Here is a 20,971-nt window from a genome sequence, read left to right on the forward strand (position 1 = left end):
ACAAATTACTGGCTATATGATGGTGTCACTGAGGCAACTTGAAATCCAGGGCTTTTCCCTCTTTTTCAAAGACCCCTTACACTTTGCTACCTAGCCTCTGTCTCCTCAACAGGCCATCTGTCTCCTTTTATATACAGTATGGGGAGTTTTCTAAGCACACAGCTTACCTTATCAGAACAAGTATTATCATCAGGTCCTCCACCAATCACAAACAATTTTCCTATACAGCTGGTCACTGCTGGAGAGCTCACTGCTTCTTTAAGTGGTGCAACTTCTGTCCAACGATTTGAAAAGGAATCATAACACTCTACACTGCTAAGTCTGTTTTGCCCATCATAGCCTCCGACAACATACACCTGTATGTAAAATGCAGGAAAAACAATCTTATTAGCAAGTCTAAACTGTTTATTTGCTCAGTTAAAATTGGAGGATCCCTCTCTCAAGGCATTGACAGCTGGAACTACAGTGTATTAGCTCAGTTTTCTGAGACTTTGTCATTTCTTAGCAATCCCGAGTGACTCCCCCACCATTACAGAGCCTTTTCTGGCACGTTCCCTTTGGCGACATTTTAATCATACAGGCATACTGAGTATTTGTTTACCTTACTGTATACCTGTGCTTTGCCTATAAATGTTCATGTTTGTTTTGTTTTATCCCCTTTGAAGAACAAATCGTTACCATGCCAAAGGGAATAAGGCTTTTCAAGTTCTCTTCACTCAACAATGAGATATTTGATTATAAAGTAATAAAGCTATGCAACTCTAACACCAGTTAAGAGTCATTATTGTGAGCTCTCTGAAGGCAAGGCCTATCTTTTAGCAGCTATAGCAGCTAGAAAAACACCCAAGACACAGTGAGCTCAAAGCTCTCAACATTTTTCATGAACAGTGGTGGGTCAATACGTTTCCATGACAGCTGAAACCATAAACAAGACGTCTAGTGAACAGCTTACCAGCAGAGAATCCCTTGTGCATCATGGGTACATTAGAAACTTTTAATCATGCATTCCAGTTTCATACCCGTATTTCTTTTAATAGATAATTATCAACTCTTTAGGCCACTTCTAATTAACTGTGAAGTTCAACTGAGTCTTCCATAGAATGTCTCATGACTGCTCTTCCTTTAATCCTAGCACTCAGTGGGCAGAGGCAGGTGAATTTCTGTGAGTTCCAGGCCTGCCAGGGCTACACAATGAGACTCTGTCTTGAAAAAAACAAACAAACAAAAAAGTCCCAAACCACTACTTCACAGATCAGATTAAATAATGGTAGTTGACTTTCAGAACCCAAATTGCAATTTCTTTTGACACAGTGTTACTGTGTAGCCCAGGGTGGCCTTGCACTTGTGACATTCCTGCCTTGGCCCCCAAAGCCAGGACCACAGGTGGAGCATCTTGCTTGTCATTCAGTTGTATCTATTTTAATACATTTGTTAGCTGTAGTCTATAAAAGATTTCCTATAGAACATGTTGGTGAGGGGACTGAGGAAATGGCTTAGCAAGTCAGAGGGCTTGCTGTGAAATATAAGGATCTGAGTTCAAATCCCCAGTACCCACATAAAAAACAAAGCAATGTCCTATAACTGCAGTGCTGTGGGGATAGGGCTTGCTGGCTAGTACCCTGCCTCAAAGGAATAAGGTAAAGTTATAGAACAAGACATCTGACATCCTCCCCTGGCCTTCATGTGTCACATGTGTCCAACTGAAAAATTAAAGCATGTATAACACACACACACACACACACACGTTGGAGAGTTTATCTTAGTTTTATCCCCTCTTGCACAAACAAAGAAGGCTAAATAATACCACTTAAGATAAACATTTTTCTGCTTGATTGCTAAAGTCAGTAAAAGGGGAAAAGCTGTGTGGACTAGACACTGCCTGGTTTTGTGTCTGATATAATGCCTTTCTAGTTCTTCTTAAGCACTTGAATCCAATGTGTGAGAAATGAGCTGTACTGCCACAAATTTCAAATTGGAGGAACAAAATATCTATTCAAAAAGCACAGTGTCATATTGTTTATGTCTTTAGTTTATCTTGGTTAGGAATGGAAGGAAATACCATTTGAAGCCAAAATACCCAGAGGGAAATGCAAGATGCAGCTGTGGCATTTTTTTGGACATACACCAACAGTAGTATTAAAAAGCCGTTTCTCTTACTTTACCAAGAAGGACAGCCATTTTGTGGCGCCATCTGCCTTTATTTAGAGAAGCAACTCTGATCCAGATATTTAGCTGTGAGTTATAAATCCAGACATCACGGCTGTTGATTCTTCCACCTTCAAATATAAAACAATGCACATTCGGCAACATCACTCAATATGGAAGAGATCTATGTCACTAGCACGTAGGTAAACAAAGCAGAACTTCCTCATTCAATCTGAGAAGTTCAGAACTAGCTCAACAAATAAAGAAGGAACCTTCTATAGCTTAATGGAAAGAGTTTAAACTCCGCCAGCTGTTTTCATGAGAAACAAGAAGCATAAGCTCCACAAGAATAAAATACAGATGGTGAGTTTTACAAATCAGAGGTCGGATAATTACAAATAGCAGGATTATTCTAAAGACTTTTCAAAAACTATACAAAAATAATCAGGTGAATGCTGGAGTGTCATACATTAGGTAGTAAAATAATCTGCAAGGCTAATTAAGTTATTTGTCAATCAACAGACTTCAAAGAATAGATAGATACTAGATATACTTTTGAAAATCTATCATTTTGTCTGACTTTTAGGACTACATCATGTATAGTAAATATGTTCAACTTAAGAATTTTACAGAAAAATTCCAATTAATAAAACTTAGGGGAAGAATTTCAGAAAATAGGCAAATTAAACATGCTTAATTGTATAAATACTTTTGACTTTATAGTTTATAATGATTTTTTTTAAACAAAAAAACACAAAGAGGTAAAGTTGAACCATAACAAGGCTGGAGAGGTGGCTCCATGGTCAGAGCAGCTGCCATTCTTCCAGAGGACCTGTTTCCAGCACCCCATGGAGCTTACAACTGCCTGTAACTTCAGCTCCAGACCCGATGACCTCTTTTGGCCTCTGCAGGCACTTCTATGCTCTCCCACACACATGCACGTGCACACAAATTCACTTATGTACACACACACAGTTAAAACACATATACTCTAAGCATATGTAAAAGCATTAAAATATCATGACCAAAAGCATTTTCTGGTTTTACAAAAGGTCTTTTCAGTTTTGTATAAACTAATTTGCCTGAAACATCCATTTCACACTCAAAAAGGTATTATTATTTTTTAAAAACAGTCAATCTGGGGGCTGGAGAGATGGCTCACTGGTTAAGAACACTGGCTGCTCTTTCACAGGTCCTGAGTTCAATTCTCAGCAATCACATGGTGGCTCACAATCATCTATAAGAAGATCTGGTGCTCTCTTCTGGCATAAAAGCATACATGCAGACGGCGCACCCAAACATAAAATAATTTGATTAAAAAGAACCAGCCAACCCATATCTAAATCAAACACGGTAGCTACTGCAGTAATTATTTATTTACCTGAAACAAGAATATCATTCCTTAGTGCACAGACGGCGTACTCTGATTTGGTAAATTCTGGAAGCTTGGCCAAGGACTTCCATTCTCCTGTTACTGGATCATAGCACTCAGTGTATGGAAGATTAAATCCTCCAACTCGTTCACAGCCTCCGACCACAACTATCACCTCTGAATAGCCAGTAGACCTAAAATAATTATTGTTAAGAATACAAAAATAATTGTAATACATTAAAATATATTCAAGATAGTTCAAAGACATAACAACAAACAAAACACCATGACAGGCAGCTAAGTTTATTCTTACAGATGTGCCAAACAGTATAGGCTGGCAATTATTTACTTTGAGAACATGTTAGTGACATCATTACTGCACAGAAAGTATCTACAAGGAATTTTTTCAAAAAAATTTTTTTGGTTAGAATGTTTTCCTGCATGTATGTGTGCACACCATATGTGGTCAGAAGACCGCGTTGGTATTGGATATCCTGGAACTCGAGTTAGGGATGGCTGTGAACTACCATGTGGGTGCAGGAACCAAACCCGGGTCCTTTGAGAGAACATCGTGTGCTCTCAGCCAATGAGCCATCTCTCCAGCCTCTCTGCCATTAAACTTTTTATTTTTTAAAAAACAGTCTCAATATATTGCCCAGGCTAGCTTAAAGGACACAATCCTCCTGTATCAGCTCCTGACAGTACAAGTGAGTAATGTAAGTGTTTATAGTCACCAAACCTAACAACAAGCCTGGTTTGTTTTGTTGCTTTGGAGACAGGTTCTCACTATGTAGCTCTGGTTGGCTGGGTGGGAACTTACTATGTAGGCCAGGCTGGCCTGGAACAGATCTGCCAGTTGTTCCTTCCTGGAGCCGAGATTGAAGGCAAGGGCCACCACACTGACGTTACGGGTTTTGACTTCTGAACCTTTTGTTTTGTTACAGTACTAGGGTCTGAAACTAGGTCATTGGGATTCCAAGGCAAGAACTCTACCACTTTTCATTGTTGCTAATTCTAAAATAAATCTGTAGTGTATGCATCTAAAGAGCATTTCTTCAGAAATATGTTATTTTATGTGCAAGGTCTTCAAGTCATCCAGCTAGGAAGAAGTGAGTAAAACAAATTATAATCACAGGAGTGAATACTTGCTGCACCCACACAAGTTAGTGTCTTAGCAATAATGACTTGAACATTGCTAGTTCTTTGGCAAGAACATATGTTGGGGTGAGTTTCTCAAGCTACTAGTTCTACCAACTTCCTGTAGTGACCTAACAACACACTGAGCAGGTGGCCTTAACACACTAACCTGTAGCTGGGTGGTGGTGGCGCACGCCTTTAATCCCAGTACTCAGGAGGCAGAGGCAGGCAGATCTCTGTGAGTTCGAGGCCAGACTGGTCTACAAGAGCTAGTTCCAGGGCAGGCTCCAAAGCTACATAGAAACCCTGTCTCAAAAAACAAAAACAAACAAACAAACAAACAAAAAAAAAAAAACAAAAAAAAAAAACCCACAACAAAAAACCCAAACCAAAACCCCCCTAAAAACAACAACAACAAAAAAACCAAACAACCCCCTCCCCCCCCACTAACCTGCTTGCTGGTTCTTCTCCTTTCTCTTCTCTTTTTGTATGGTACTGGTTTTGAACCCAGGCCCCTGTGCATGCTGGAAAAGCATTTGGCCACTCACCCTTATCCTTTATTAGTGTTTTTGACACAGGGTCTCACTATCGTTGCTTAGGCTAGCCTTGAGGCCATGGTTTGTGACTCTGGTCTCAGCCACAGACTAGAAGTTTCTCACAGCTAACATTAGGTCTGCCCCTGAAGACAATCTGACCTACTTATTTTCTAAATTTGGCGAGGACACAGTTCTGAGTCTGCGTGCCAGGGCCTTCTGCCGGGAACTGCACCAGACCAGGCAGGTGGCTTTTATAAGGAAACAGATGCAGTAACTGAGACTCAAAATATTTACTTTTTTAAAAGCAGCAATTATTTAAAAATTTATCATCAGAAACTAATAGTAGATATGCTTAAATACTGAGCCACAATGATGTTCATATTACTTAAAAGTTAAAAAAGTTGAGGCAGACCATGGCAGCACACACCTTTAGTCCCAGTATTCAGGAGGCAGAGGCAGGCAGATAAAATTAAAAAAAAAAAAAAGAAGAAAGCAAAATGCTTTATTCAATAGTGTATATTATCCCTGGGCAATAAGAATATACCAGATTTTTTTTTCTTTTTCTAAGTTTTCTCCAACTGGTATAAAGTACTTCATCCACTTCCTACTGTAGCCCAGCTTAAGAAAAACAAAAGTATCACATCTGATAGGGGGCACATCTGCTCACAGATAACTATTAGAGAAACCAGAACTGTTAGACACAGACTGTTCTCTTCAATGAAAGGGATGAGCATGCCTGTTTTCTACCTAGAAGGTTGGAGTGAATGTTGTTTATAACATGGTGTCTTTTACTATTCTGTAGAGCCAGGTTTCATCAGAATCTTCTAGACTCCTGAGCATGGTTTCCCTGTCAATAGAACACATTGTTCTTTTGGGGGTGATGGGTGGTGTTGGTGTTCAAGACAGGGTTTCTTTGTGTAGCCCTGGTTGTCCTGGAACTTGCTCTGTAGACCAGGCTGGCCTCAGACTCACAGAGGTCTACCTGCCTCTGCCTCCCGAGTGCTGAGATTAAAGGCGTGCATCACCACCATTGGGCTAATATAACCCATTCTTATAAAAGAGATTCCATGTGTTTTGAAAAAGAGTTTACTATTATGCTTATTACAAACCCTTCCTCCCTAGACCCTTATCCTGAGCACTGTGAGTCACCAGAACCCATTCTTGGAACGTGTTCACAAGTACTGTCCAAAGGAGTGATGTAGTCATGCCTTAAGCTTTGTTGTGATAACTCACATGGTTAACTTTTTTTTTTTTCCCAAAGTTGCACTGTCAAAAGTAAACTGCTTAGGGTCAGAACTCCTTGGCTAACTAAGCCCTTCTTGTCTCCTCCACTTGTTTCTCTGCTGGCAGCAGAGCTCGAAGGGACCCACATAGTATCTTGCTACTAATAGCTACCACTACTTGTGTGATCAGCCTAACATGGGGTGAGGTTTTCAGTTAACACCTTTCTGCTTGGAGATTCTACTCCCATGTGGCACTGTAATGTTGACCCATGTCCTAGAGTTGTCTGGCTGAAGTACAGGTTTATTCTGAGTGACTGGGCCAATGATATATAAATGCAAATCCTTGAATTGTTTTAAATCTAAGTCTCTATTGTTCTATTTTATCAATAAAGACTAGGGAGCCGGATGCTGAGGTGAAAACCTGCTAGCTCAGAGAGGCAGACAAAGAACCCAGCTGCTTCCTCCTTCACCAGCTCAGAAAGAGCTTTCTCCTATGCCACCTCAAACAAAAACTCCTCCAACCACATGTCCTTCCCTTCTCCTTCCTGTGCGTCCCTCTCTCCATTATCCTGACTTCCCACTCTCTATGTCATTTATTTTCCTGTCAACCGGCTGCTTGCTCTGCCTCTTTACCAATCGATGATTTACTTAATCCTGTTTACAATAGTCAAGCAAAAACTTCTTGGATTAAAAGTGAGTGCTGGGCTGAGCCACACCACAGCTAGAAGCAGGTTCCTCCAGTAAACAATGAAATCTCAGGGTTCACAGTGGGATGAAGTCAGGTAGACAGAAGCTCACATGAGTATTTTATGTAAAGAGCCTAATTTCAAAGGAGCTAAACATGTCATAATGGTGAACCACGCGTCCAGCCACAGGGAGAATAAGATGCACTGGAACAGGCACGCAGAGCACCGAGGTCAAGAGGTGGTTTTGCTGCCTACTTCCGTGGTCACGGCAAGCTGGTGCCACAGCTGTACTGCCTCTAAAATGAACAGACTTATTAAATAATCATTAAATCTCTCTCTCTCTCTCTCTCTCTCTCTCACACACACACACACACACACACACACACACACACACACACACACACACTTTTTGGTAGGGTCTCATGTAGCCCAGTTTAGCCTTGAACTTGCTATGTAGCTGAAGACAACCTTGAACTCTTCATCTTCCTGCCTCCACTTCTCAAGTACTGAGAAACAGGTGTGCAGTTAAGCTGCCCCAACACACACACACAGACGCACGCACGCACGCACGCACGTACACACATACGCACACAGAGGAAAGAGCAGGCAGAAAGAAGAGACCATAGACTGCCCAGCAATAAAATCCTATTTCTTAAGAAAAAAAATATATTCACGACTTCCTTGTTCTTGGGAACTTAAGCTTTGTCCTCATTATAATAATTATGTTCCCATACTAATTATCAGGTAAAAGGGATCAGAGGTTGGGCATGGTGGCACACATCTTTAATCCCAGTAGTTATGAACCGAGGCAGAGGTGGGTGGATCTTTGAGAGTTCAAGAATAATCTGTGCTACATAATGAGACCTTGTCTCATTAACAAAGGTGTGTGTGTGTGGGGGGGGTAGAGAATATTAGGAGAAATGTGATTTTTCTCTACAAAAATACACGAGATGGAGAGAGGTCTCAATGCTTAAGATCACTGGCTGTTCTTCCAGGGGATCTGAGTTTGGTTCCAGCACCCGTATGTCAGCTCACAACCATCTGTGCTGTGACTCTAGTTCTAGGGGATTCAATGCTCTCTTCTGATCTCTGCAGGCACCAGGCATACACATGTGCACTTACATGCATGCAGGCAAAACATTTATATACATTATAAAAATAATTAAAAATTAGGAGCTAGAAAGAAGGCTGACTCAGCAGCTAAGAGCACTAGCTGCTTGTTGAGATGACGTGGGTTCGATTCCCAGTATCCACATGGAGCTCGCTCCAGTCCCAGGGGGTTTTGATGCCTTCATTTGCCCTCTGAGGCCACTGTATCCAGACACACATGCAGGCAAACCACCCATGTGCAAAAACTAAAAATAAATCAGCACACAAAGTAGCCGGTTTGTTTTAGTTGGTCCTCCCACCTCTCCTCCCCCAGCATCCCCTTCACTGTCAGGTCCTCTACTACTCTTCCCAACCCCCTCACTTAAAACCTCCTGTTCTCCTCCCACAGTTCCCTTTTTAGTTCATGACCCATACCTGTACTTACTTTCACAAAAATGAACACATACAAATATCAGAGTCAGGATTCAAGAATATAATTAACTCCTGAGCCTAACTTCAAAATAATGAACTTGCAAATTCTATGCCTATTGCTCACCCTGCCCCCCAATGTAAGCAATCTGCCACATATGGCCACCAACCACATCAGGAAACACTTGTCCAGTTCACTGTTATCAGTGCTGCTACTTGGGAACCTCATTTTGTAGCAGCCTAGAACTACCTAACCAAAGAATCGACGTCTGCCAGAGGAAATTCCAGGTAATCACTGTAATAGGGACAATCTGAATGGGAGGTTCATGCAAACCTCAGACCCAAACTCTCAAACAGTTAGTAGTTTAAAAGTCTGGTATTCACAGGGCTGGGTGTGAAGGTGCACCCCTTTAGCCCTGGCACTCAGGAGACAAAGGCAGATCCCTGTGAGTTCAAGGCTACCTTGGTCTACAGAGTGAGTTCTAGGACAACAATCTTAAAAAAAAAAAAAAAAAAAAAAGCAGAAAGAAAAGAAAAAAACAAAGAAAAATACAGAAATCAGGAATTGGTCTAGGAGGCTGGTGAGATGGGTCAGTGGGTAAAGCACTTGCCATATACAGACTGACAACCTCAGTTTGAACCTTGGAACTCCCATAAATGTGGAAAGAATTAACTCACGCAACTCTTCTCTGATCTCCACTAGTGTTCCAATGTTCCCCCATAGAATACACAGACACACACACACACACACACACATACACACAGACACACACACACACTTTAAAAAGAAATCAAAATAAAGTGCAATGGAGGTCTCAATTAGCCTGCAAAAAAAGAAAAAAAGGAGGCCAAGTATATGATATGCCAGGACCACCAGAGGGAAGTCACTTTTCTCCAGGACCACCAACCAGATTTACAGACGGAGACAAAGGTGTGGCAGAGGCCGCCACAGTCCGGGTGAAAGCTTTGAAGCAGTACTTAGCAAACAAGGATGGCACATGTTTACTAGATGAAGCCTGGATTGTTCAAGGTGATGGCTAGATGATTCTTCAGAGTTCCAAGGGTTTCCCCATGCACACCACAATTCTGGTGCAGGACAGCAGAAACTGGAGAAGCAGGAGTTCAAGGCCAGCTCTGACTTTATGGCAAGTTCAAAGCCATAGAGGCTACATGAGACTATGTCTCAGGAAACAAAAACAAGAAAAAAAAGTATTTCAAGGCTGTCAACAAGGCTCAGAGAGTAAGGGTGCCTGCCACAGAGCTTGATGACCCGAGTCTGACCCCTGCGACCTGCATGGCAGAAGGAAAGCAGTTACTCCATAGGTTATTTTCTGACCTCCACACATGCCATGACTTGCATGGCATATGTACATAAAAGAAAAAAAAATTCAGCAGCAAAGAAAAATTCAAGAATTTTAAGCCCAAACTTGTGTAATCCCCCTCCCCGTTTTCCCTTTTTGTCTCACACAGGTCTTTCTTGCTATGTACGCCTGGTACTCATTTATATAGCTCAGGCTAGTCTCAAACTCATAACAATCCTCCTGCCTCAACCACCTGAGAACAGGATTACACATCTGCATCCTTATGTAGGTGTTAATATGTTTTCCATACTAATATTAAATTTGCCTCCTGGAGGGGCTAGAGAAGTGGCTCAGAGATAGAATACCTGCCTAGCAGTCACAGGCCTGGGTTCAACCCCCATAATGCAGCAATGCAAAAAACCCCAAAAAAACAAAACAAACAAACAAACAAAAAAAACAACAAAAAACCTTTTACCTTGGAAACAAGTTTTGCATCTGCATTGACTACTTAGGAAAGAAAGGAAACTAAAAGACACACAAATCAAGTAATAAGGGGGCTGGAGAGATGGCTCAGAGGTTAAGAGCATTGCCTGCTCTTCCAAAGGTCCTGAGTTCAATTCCCAGCAATNCACATGGTGACTCACAACCATCTGTAATGGGGTCTGGTGCCTTCTTCTGGCCTGCAGGCATACACACAGACAGAATATTGTATACATAATAAATAAATATTTTTTAAAAAATCAAGTAATAAATGTGTATATAAATTAATTATATAAATTATGTCAGACACAAAGGAATAGGGTGATAATTATACAACAATTTAAAAGAAGTATGAATGAACAAGTAAGAAAATACGTGCTAAAGATTCAGGCAGTTCAGGGTAATGAAAATCATGGCCTGGATGAGATCAAGTCACCCAGGAAATTATGTGCGGCAGACACAACAATGCACACTACAGACACAGGAATCAGACACTGTCAACCCTGGAAAAGAACACTGCCAAATAGGAAGCTCAGGAGGTCAACGATATCCCAGAAGTCAATGGAGTTTCAAGGTAGATATGGCAGTTAATGTCAGATCTTAGGTCTGAGGGTGTGGCTTAGTGGGTGAGCACTCACCTCGTGTACTACAAGGCCATGAACTCTGTCCCTAGCACCAGAATCAGCACATCATTCTAAAGAGACGCCAAGCTGGCTCCAGACTGAAAGGACACTAACAAACAAAACAAAGTCACCGCTGACTTAATCAGAGGAGTTTAGGTAGTGACTGAACACAGAAGCTGAGGTCGGAGGAGGGGACTGGAGTTAAGCAGTGGAGAAGTCTGGAATTCCCCAGAGAGATCAAAATCCATACAAAAGAATATGGAATGTTCAGACAGTTCCTAGTAACTAATGAAACAATACAGAATAGGCACAACAGGCTGGAAGGACCAGGGGTTGGCAGCAGACTGGTAAACAAGGGATCATCTTTAATTTCAGGGAATGCTTATGCAAGAAAAGCACCTGTTACTGCATCAAAACAGCCTCAAATGTAACAGAATTCTACTTTAGCTCTACACACTGGTTTTCAAATGGGTTGATGCTGCAACCTGACACACACTTTTCACTGTAAGAAACGGGCCCATTCCCTTAAAAGTCAGACGGAAAACAGGGTCAGGGAGATGGCTCGGCGGATAAGAGCACTTGTTCTGAGGAAAGGAGGACTTAGAAGTCCATAGGTATCTATAAGAATAACATATATAATACTAATAGTCATGTTTCACTCCAAGCATAAGCTTACTATTCTTTAATGTGGAAGTAATTTTCAAATTTAGACATAGCATATGTGTATATGCCAGTAATCCTAGCACTTGGAGGCAGAAGCAGGAGGATCAGGAGTTCCATGTCAGCCTACATAGAGTTTAAGTCCAGCCTGGGCTCCATAATGTATGTTCTCAAAAACACCAGAAAAAAAATCATTGAAAATTGAGACTGACATTAAATACAGATCTGAAACAGAGGTTTTATGCGCATATTTGAAGATGACCCTAACTCTTGATCCACCTGTCTGTGTGCTGATTCCAGTTTATGTAGGTAAGTACCCTACAAACTAAGCTGCATCTTCAAGAATCCAAACAGACCTTCAACTGCTAGGATCCATATAAATTATACTTTTACATGAGTACACTGAGATTGAGTTCAGGAGTTTAAAATAGATTATTTAAGACCAAAACTTCTGTTAGCTCTTATCTGTGGCGCGTCTCCTCACCTGCGTGGCCTAGTCCTCGGGGACATCATTTCATTGCCAAGTATGTGGTACCGTCTTGCTTCATGCAGCAACTGGTAACACTCAGGGGAATTCTGGATCAACTGGTCCACCTCAACTGTCTGAACAAAGTAGTTGGGATGCAAGAGAGGGAGTCTGACGTGCGTCAGGAGCTCATGCAATAGCGGCCTTCGCAGATCAACAGCTCGGTAGACCCAGCGCATGACAGCCTCAAATACCATCTCCTCCTTCCCAATAACAAGTTCATCGCTACAAATATAATCAATAAGTTCATCTTTATCAAGCTCAAGAAATTCTTCATGCTGGGACACATCCTCAAAAGTCTGTAACGCAAAGGTCTTGCATTTTGTGAAGAGTGTTTTGAGCGAGTGGGTGTCGGCGAAGCGCTGGATTCCTAGGCAATTGCAAGGATCAAGCTGCTCCTCTAAGAACTTAGCACACGCATCACGGAGAACACTAATCTGAAAGAGGCTGGAGGTCTCGAAGAGGTACTGAACATTCTCCGTTGTGATCTTCACCTTTCCAGTATACACATACTGCAAAAAACATTCCATAGCTTCAGCTAAAATGCCGTTGATCTCCACCAGCATTTCTCGGCTCTCCCTGTGGTCGTTACAGAACATGGCTCTAAAGTAGCTGCTACAGGCCGAGAGGACAGCTCGATGGCAAGGAAATTCCTTTCCTTCCACACAGATGATAACATCTGTGAACAAGCGGCTGTCTCGGAACTCATTAAATATCTGGAGTATGTTCTCAGCGTGGGATGATCCTGAGGAGAAGTCAAAATACTCGTGACCTGTCAGAGATTTGGGGTCCATTTCAAAAACTTTACGCTTAGTTGCTGGGGAATCACGCACCCCAAGATCCTCTCTGTTTAGTCTGCGTCCCAATATTAGTACCATTGTTACATCAGGTGACTATATAACGGCTGAGAAATGGCTGCTAGGGATCTTCTTTATGTGGCTAAAGAAAAATAAAAATAGGCAAATTCATTTTTATGTAAATATAACAAAATCACATAATTAATATGTTCTACAACATATACCAGTTTATTTTACTAAACACTGATAAGAAATTTGTACTTGCAAGATTAGAACCTGAGTGTTATCTGCAGTATCCTAGAGTCCTCAGCTCAAAGGGTTCAATGTATCCTCCAGGCGATGTTTCCACTGACTCCTGCATGGCAGAGGTAAGAAAGCATGCACAACTGGACTAACCATCTTTTAGCTGTCATTTTGTTTCTCTGAAACAAAGTCTCCCCGATTTAGTCTAACAGGGTCTAGAACTCCTCCTGCCTCAGCCTCCTGCAAGCTGTGATTATAGGCACACACCACAAGGCATGGCTTACAGCCAGAACCCTAATATAAAGTTATTATCTTTTTTTGTTTGGACAGTTATTATCTTAATATAGCAGTGCTAATACTTATCTACTTTAAAAATATATAAATTGTATAGCTGGGTGGTGGTGGCGCATGCCTTTAACCCCAGCACTCGGGAGGCACAAGTCATTTTCTATATAGATTCTGTGGCACACTTGTGCCCTCCAGCCTAACGAATGAACGAATGTGAAAATAGAGAGCAGCGCTAAGTAACCGGCACATTTAACATTTTAAAACAGCACTACCTACTAATAATGGAAATCTGGAGGAAAGTGTATTAGGTTTGCTACTGCTCTGACAAGCACCACAACCAACAGCAAACTGAGGAGGAAAGGGTTCATGTCACCTTGAGGCAGGAACTGAAGCAGAGGACACAGAGTGCTGCTTACTAGACTGTGTCCTATGTCTTGCTCAGCTGCTCTCTTACACTACTCAGGACCACCTGTCCAGAGGTGCTATGCCACCATATGGCCTGGGCCCACCATATCAACCATCAAAAATTATCCTATAGAAAAAAATTGTCCTACAGACTTGCCTACAAGCAATCCTATGGAAGCATTTTCTCAAATAACTCCAGCTGTGTCAAGCTGACAAAGAAAAAAACCAAACTAAGTGGCACAAAAATAGAAGCAATCAACAAACACCTCCTATTTTCTAACCTTAGGCGCACTTCTAATGTAATCTGCCTCTCACAGACTTCCTGTTAATACACCCAGTCTTTAAAGCACAGTGTTGATGCATGACAAAATTGGCAGCATAGACAAGATGCCAAATTATAGTTCTCCTCTAATTTATGTTAAATTTTTAGCACTTAAGATTGCAAAATAATAAAAGAACATAATATTCTTTGATTTCCTCTAAGAATGCAGAGGGTGGGGAGGGATCAGGAATAGCCAAGCATGGCGGTGTATGCCTGTGAACAGCACTTGTGTGGTAGAGGTAGAAGGATCACAAGTTCAAAGTCATCCTCAGCTAGACAGCACTCTAGGCCAGCCTGGGAAACATGAGACCCTGTCTCAAAACCAGCACACAAAGACAGAAATAGTTATGATATGGAAAAGAATTCATATCTCAATCATTACTATTCTGGATTCAAATAATTGAATTATTAAAAGCCAATTTCCCCAATCAAGAACTTATTCTTTGTAACAGTTCACCCAGTTGTTCTTGTTCTTCTTCTTCTTGTTCTTCTTCTTGTTCTTCTTCTTGTTCTTCTTCTTGTTCTTCTTCTTCTTCTTCCTCTTCCTCCTCCTCCTCCTCCTCCTCCTCCTCCTCCTCCTCCTCCTCCTCATCCTCCTCCTCCTCCTCCTTCTTCATCATCATCACTACTGTATTTTAGGCTCAAAAAAATTCACATAAACCACTGGTACTTTGGTTAGAAATATAATTGCTGGTGCTGCTGACAATAAAAACCCTTTAAAGCTGGGCATGGTAATGTATGCCTACAATCTCAGCACTCATGAGGCAGAGGTAGGAAGATGGCTGCAGGTCTGAGGTCGGCCTGACTTACACAAAGATATATTGTCTAAAAACTCAAAATGAATCAACCAAACCAACCAGCCAGCCAACAAGAACAAAATTACCCGCTCTCTAAGCCACAGAACAAAACTGCCCTCTCTCTTAAAAGCCAGCAGTTTTCAACCTGTGGGTTGAGACTCCTATCAAATATTTACATTAAGATTCATAACAGTTATAAAATTACAGTTATAAAGTAGCAATGAAATAATTTTATGGTTGCATCACCACAACATGAAGACTGGTATTAAAGGGTCGCAGCACTGGGAAGGTTGAGAGCCACTGCTCTAAATAAAAACAACCCCTCATCTACCTGAGCCCGCTGGCTCCACACACATTTTCATTTCCCTGGTACCTATAGGAAAACAGCGAACAGCTTTCGGTAGCTAGTGCAAGTATCAAATATTAGGTAAAATAGGGGGCACAGAGGTTGATTAAAACTTGCTATCTCTGGATCTTTTAAGAAAACTCTTATTAACCAGCCTTCAACAACAGAACCAAATACAAACTCTTACTAGTTATCACAGAGTAAGTGGTTTGCATAGTCACCTTAAAACTGATATGCTTTCAAGGTTTAACTTTGGGTCTTCCATATATAATTAATCAGCCTTATGCTTTCCCAATTATTACAAATAAAGTATTTACTTACTTATTGCTTGTTTTCCAAGATAGGGTTTCTCTGTGCACAGCCCTAGCTGTCCTGGAACTTGCTTTGTAGACCAGGCCTACCTCTGCCTTCTGAGTGCTGGGATTAAAGCAGTGTGCCATCACCACTGGTTTACTAATTTGTTTTTTACAAAGAAATCAGCAATAGTTAAAAACGTAGCAGCAGTTCCTGAGTGTTAAGATTACAAGTGTGCCTCATTACACTCAGCCCAATTCTGTCTTAAGATAGAACTGGTCTGGCCTGGTAGTGGTGGCACACACCTTTAATCTCAGCACTCGGGGCAGAGGCAGGCAGACTGCTGTGAGTTCTCTGTGATTTTTAGGCCAGTATGGTCTACAAAGTAAATTCCAGGACAGCAAGGGACAGAAAGAGAAACCCTGTCTCAAGAGAAAAACAAAAACAAAACAAAACAAAACAAAACAAAAAAAACCTGCCCATTAAAAAACTTGTCATTGTTATTCACTATTACGCTGACTGGCACCGAATGATTCCAGGTTAAAGAAGTGAAATGGTTTAAACTCTCTAATAACAATGAATAGTCCATACTTTGTTCATCCATTCTTCAATTGAAGGGCATCTAGGTTGTTTCCAGGTTCTGGCTATTACAAACAATGCTGCTATGAACATAGTAGAGCATATACTTTTGTTGTATGATAAGGCCTCTCTTGGGTATATTCCCAAGAGTGGTATTGCTGGGTCCAGGGGTAGGTTGATCCCGAATTTCCTGAGAAACCTCCACACTGCTTTCCAAAGTGGTTGCACAAGTTTGCATTCCCACCAGCAATGGATGAGTGTACCCCTTTCTCCACATCCTACTGCATGTACTGGCTTTGTGGGAGCCTAGGCAGTTTGGATGCTCACCTTACTAGACCTGGATGGAGGTGGGTGGTCCTTGGACTTCCCACAGGGCAGGGAACCCTGACTGCTCTTTGGGCTGACGAGGGCGGGGGACTTGATTGGGAGAGGGGGAGGGAAATGGGAGGCGGCGGTGGGGAAGAGACAGAAATCTTTAATAAATAAATTAAAAAATAAATAATTTGATGCAAAAAAAGAATAGTAAATAGCTAATAAACATAAATATACCTTCTTAGCATTTGTTTGACCAAAGCTCCAGGCAAAATACTTGTGCTGTTTAAATTTCCACACCTAAAATAGAGAAAAGTCACATGTCAATCAGACACTATCAGTTCAAGTACATTAGTAATATGCTGAAAACAGTTCCTGGTAAGCTGCAGTTCCTAACTGAAAGTTCATTTTCATATAGATCATTAGTAGTAACTTTAAAGCAAATTAATAACTTTATATCCAATAATATTCAAATTTTACTATTCTTTGTAACAGTAAGCTGAATTTGACAGTGAGATGAAGAAGTGTATAACCCATGATAATTTCACTTTGAATTTTTGAAGGCTGAGAAAACCTTACATTTCATTCAAATTTGATAGAATGAAGTTACTCTGAGAGTTGACGTATCAATCAACTTGATCAAAGTGGAGTTTCTTCACTATGTACTACATAGAACTATGGAATCAATTTGAGAAAAATCTCAAGAGCTTATCAAGAAAAAGAAAACCCACCCACTTTTAAACTCTTGCTTTATACACACACACACACACACACACACACACACACACACATTGGTTTTTCAAGATAGGGTTTCTCTGTGTTAACAGCCCTAACTGTTCTGGAACTAGCTCATGTAGACCAGGCTGGCCTCGAACTCTGAGAGATCTGCCTGCCTTTGCCTCCCAAGTGCTGGGATTAAAGGCATGCGCCACCATTCGGCTTATATTTATTTTTATATAGAATCGCTAAGCTTATCAAATAATTAAATATATTCTATTTGTTCTGTTTTATTGAACCTTACAGAGTTAATGTCTATTCAACAACTAATTCAACATATTCTACCCACCCCCTGTGTGTGTGTGTGTGTGTGTGTGTGTGTGTGTGTGTGTGTGTATAAGAGACGGAGAAGAACGCTTAAGAGAAACTATTAGGATTTAGAGCTGTGTGCAGAATGGCAACTGTGTATTTAAATACTAGTGGTTGATTCTGGTTTCTGATCCAGTCATTTATAACAAGAACTTGAATAATATTAAGTTTAGGCAGATTTGATATCAAAATCAAATATAAATAACCAACTTAAAAATACAACCAGATGGTGGTGGTGGCGCACGCCTTTAATCCCAGCACTTGGGAGGCAGAGGCAGGTGGATCTCTGAAGTTCGAGACCAGCCTGGTCTACAAGAGCTAGTTCCAAGACGGCTAGGACTGTTACAGAGAAACCTTGTCTTGAAAAACCGAAATAAATAAGTATTAAATAAAGAAACAAACAACCACATCTTTATACCCAGACTAACCTATGATTAGGACAAGAATACTATCTTGTGTGTTTACCAACTTTCATTATACATACTTTCATGTATGTGCACTTGATAAAAGAACATTGCATCTTGGCCAAGCTAGTGGAAGGTTACTACCTAAGTATTCTTTTCCGGAAGTTAGTAAGGCCCAAAGTCAATGAAAGAGGCCTATTTGTGTCTGACCCCAGGGCAGCAAACCCTAGATTCAAATTCAACTTGGCTAACACCAGAATCAAACAAGGACTCCAACACTAACAGGGATCCACATTCTCAGCATTTCTCTAGAACTCCAGCACAAGTTGGAACAGCGCTTCTCATGATTCATCTGGTGCAGAATTATACCATGTCAAGTAGGAAACAACGCATTCCAGCATTTTCCGCAGGACTTTTAGGTACTACTTAAGCTTTTTCTTTTTTAAAAATTGGTATTTTTGTTGTTGTGTGAGACAGGGTATGTATGTAGCCCTGGCTGGCCTAAAATTTACAAAGATCTGCCTACCTCTTTGGGATTAAAGGTGCCACAATGCCCAGTTTGGCAATCCTAACCAATAAAGGGCAAGGTACGGAGTCTGGGGGAGCTCTAAAAGGTGTGATTTACAGGGCGGCAACACAACAGCTTTGTTGTCCCTTAAAAGAATCCTCTACAAAGAGGTTACAGACAGACAGTATGGTCCAACTAAGGCCTTCCAAAGACCAGAGAACAAGAACGCTATGGTTTTCTATAGTACAGTCCCTACAATCTGCCAACCAGCCATGCCATCAAGTCCACATTACATTTTCTCAAACTAAACCATGGCTAAAGCAGAAACCAGAAAGGGAAGAGAGTTATCTTTAAAGATCTAGTGGCAATGCAAAAGGATGTCAGCAATGCTTCCAACAGTCCTTTACAAAGTACATGCTAAACCAAGTATCTCAATTTCACAAGCGTGTGTAAAACTTACATAAAAATATAAATTTTACAAATATATATAAATTTCAGGTGTAGTCACTGTCTAAAAAGCTTTGCCTAACCTGTGCTCCTCACGAGGCCTGACAAAGAGACGATGCCATTTTGTCAATCATGCCTCCAGTACTTACTGCATTTGTATTTAAAAATCAAAGGCCTCGCAAAGCCAGAGAGTTAAGATTTTGTAATCCCAGCACTCTTGAAGCTGAGGTAGGAGGACCACTTTGAATCAGAGGCTATTATGAATTACATAGTTATAAAACAAGATCATGTTGTGAGTGAGAGGGAGAAACAGAATTTTGGCAGTTATTTTTCTTGTCACCAAAATCAGTTTTGGCATATTACAACTAAACCAGCTATGGTATTACCTAGGATCTTAAATGACCTTTTAATATAAAAGAACACTCAGAAGTCAATGGCTTTTCACTTAGTAAAGTACAATTATTCAGGAATAATTTTAGAAACTCCAACAAAATCTAATCACTTTGTTTTGAGACAGGGTCTCCTTGTGTATTCTAGGTTTGTCACAAACTCCAGACTCTCCTGTGGGGGTTACAGGCATGTAACTCTTAGAACGTTTTAGATCATCTAGCGAGGACTCAGAGGAGAGCATGTTAGAAGGTCCTGAGTTTAACCCTCAGTCTCAGAAGGGAGTGGGGAGGGTGTGTTGGAGAAATTACAACTCCTGAAGTTAATAAGCTATTCTGTTATTACCCCGAGACCCCCAACATCTATGTTGTCCAAGCTGGTCTTGAACTCCTAGGTCTACTGAGCAATGTTCTTGCCTCAGCCTCCTAAATAACTGGAACTACCCGTAAGGGACTTACTTTGTTGAGTTTTCAGGGGTTTTACAGCATGAAGAACAGAGAGATATTTAAACATCCAACTGTCTAGTGTCATTGCTACAGCCATCAACAGAAATGAAATCATGTTTTCTGTATGAATGCTTGTGAGGACTTTTACTGACATTTTTCATTACAGAGTCCATCCTATGTATTTGATGAAAGAGTTGTCTTAACATTTCAAGATAAGAGTAGAAGTACATACAAGAATAAATGCTGCAATATATTTGCTAAGTATTTTTTTTCAAAAGGGTTGACCTTTGAATCTTAATGAAATGGCAGGAAAACAAGGAAGTTAAAAAGCACATTGAAAAAGCATTAAGGTTTTAGCAACTTGGACCAAAGCCAGTAAGACAGAACTGATAACTCGTAGAATATTATTTTCTGCTTCCTGTTTAGAGACTAAGTCACAGGCTTTATATGAAGAAACATAACTTACCAAATGGTACTTTTTATTAAGGTATAGTGGATAGCATTTGTATGTATTAAGGTCTATTAAATATCCTTGGTACACTAGTGATTATGTGCTCTGGCCAGACAGCTGCTTATTCTGATATAGTCACCACTACTTGAGCTTTTAATGTTAAGTGGGGCTTGGGCTAAGGTTCAGCAGTTAAGAACACTTGCTGCTCTTGCAGATAATCCAGGTTTGGTTCTTGGTTCTTTGCACCCACAAGGCAGATGACAGCCTGAGCCATCTTTGTAACTCCATTGCTAGATCTGACACCCTCTTCTGGCCTTCTTTGGCACTGAACACAGGTGGTGGCTACAAGAAGGTACAACACTCATCACAAAATAAACACATCTTTTAAAAAAAATCTATTAATGTATAACCAGCCCGGCGGTGGTGGCGCATGTCTTTAATCCCAGCTCTCAGGAGGCAGAGACAGGTATCTCCGTGAATTTGAGGTCAGCCTGGTCTGCAGAGCGAGTTCCAGGGCAGGCTCCAAAGCTACAGAGAAATCCTGTCTCGAAAAAAATAAAATAAAAATTTTTTAAAAATATGAAGAAACTGTAAAGTTTGGGGCTATCAAGATGGTTCACGGGTTAAGAGCACTGGCAGCTCTTCCAGAGGT

At 40.9% G+C, this 20,971-nt stretch overlaps 1 protein-coding gene across 4 annotated transcripts in view; it reads right to left on the reverse strand.

The window, feature by feature from the left end:
• Positions 1 to 20,971, reverse strand: part of Klhl24 (kelch like family member 24) — a 31,067-nt gene that overhangs the window by 8,220 nt on the left and 1,876 nt on the right. Inside the window, exons 2-8 of one of the 4 annotated variants that reach the window (XM_050131990.1) lie at positions 16,828 to 16,890; positions 13,281 to 13,359; positions 13,041 to 13,146; positions 12,166 to 12,952; positions 3,527 to 3,711; positions 2,158 to 2,276; positions 168 to 356 (exon numbers count right to left, since the gene is read on the reverse strand). In XM_050131990.1, the coding sequence (XP_049987947.1) occupies positions 168 to 356; positions 2,158 to 2,276; positions 3,527 to 3,711; positions 12,166 to 12,806 (1,134 nt within the window). In that variant the 5' untranslated portion in view covers positions 12,807 to 12,952; positions 13,041 to 13,146; positions 13,281 to 13,359; positions 16,828 to 16,890. Of the gene's footprint in view, positions 1 to 167; positions 357 to 2,157; positions 2,277 to 3,526; positions 3,712 to 12,165; positions 13,147 to 13,269; positions 13,360 to 16,827; positions 16,891 to 20,971 lie in introns of all 4 variants that reach the window. The other 3 variants (XM_050131988.1, XM_050131989.1, XM_050131987.1) reach the window with 3 other exon arrangements.

Source organism: Alexandromys fortis, unplaced genomic scaffold (genome assembly GCF_014885135.2).
Source record: "Alexandromys fortis isolate MF-2015 unplaced genomic scaffold, M_Fortis_MF-2015_v1.1 scaffold_380, whole genome shotgun sequence".
Lineage (NCBI taxonomy): Eukaryota > Metazoa > Chordata > Mammalia > Rodentia > Cricetidae > Alexandromys > Alexandromys fortis.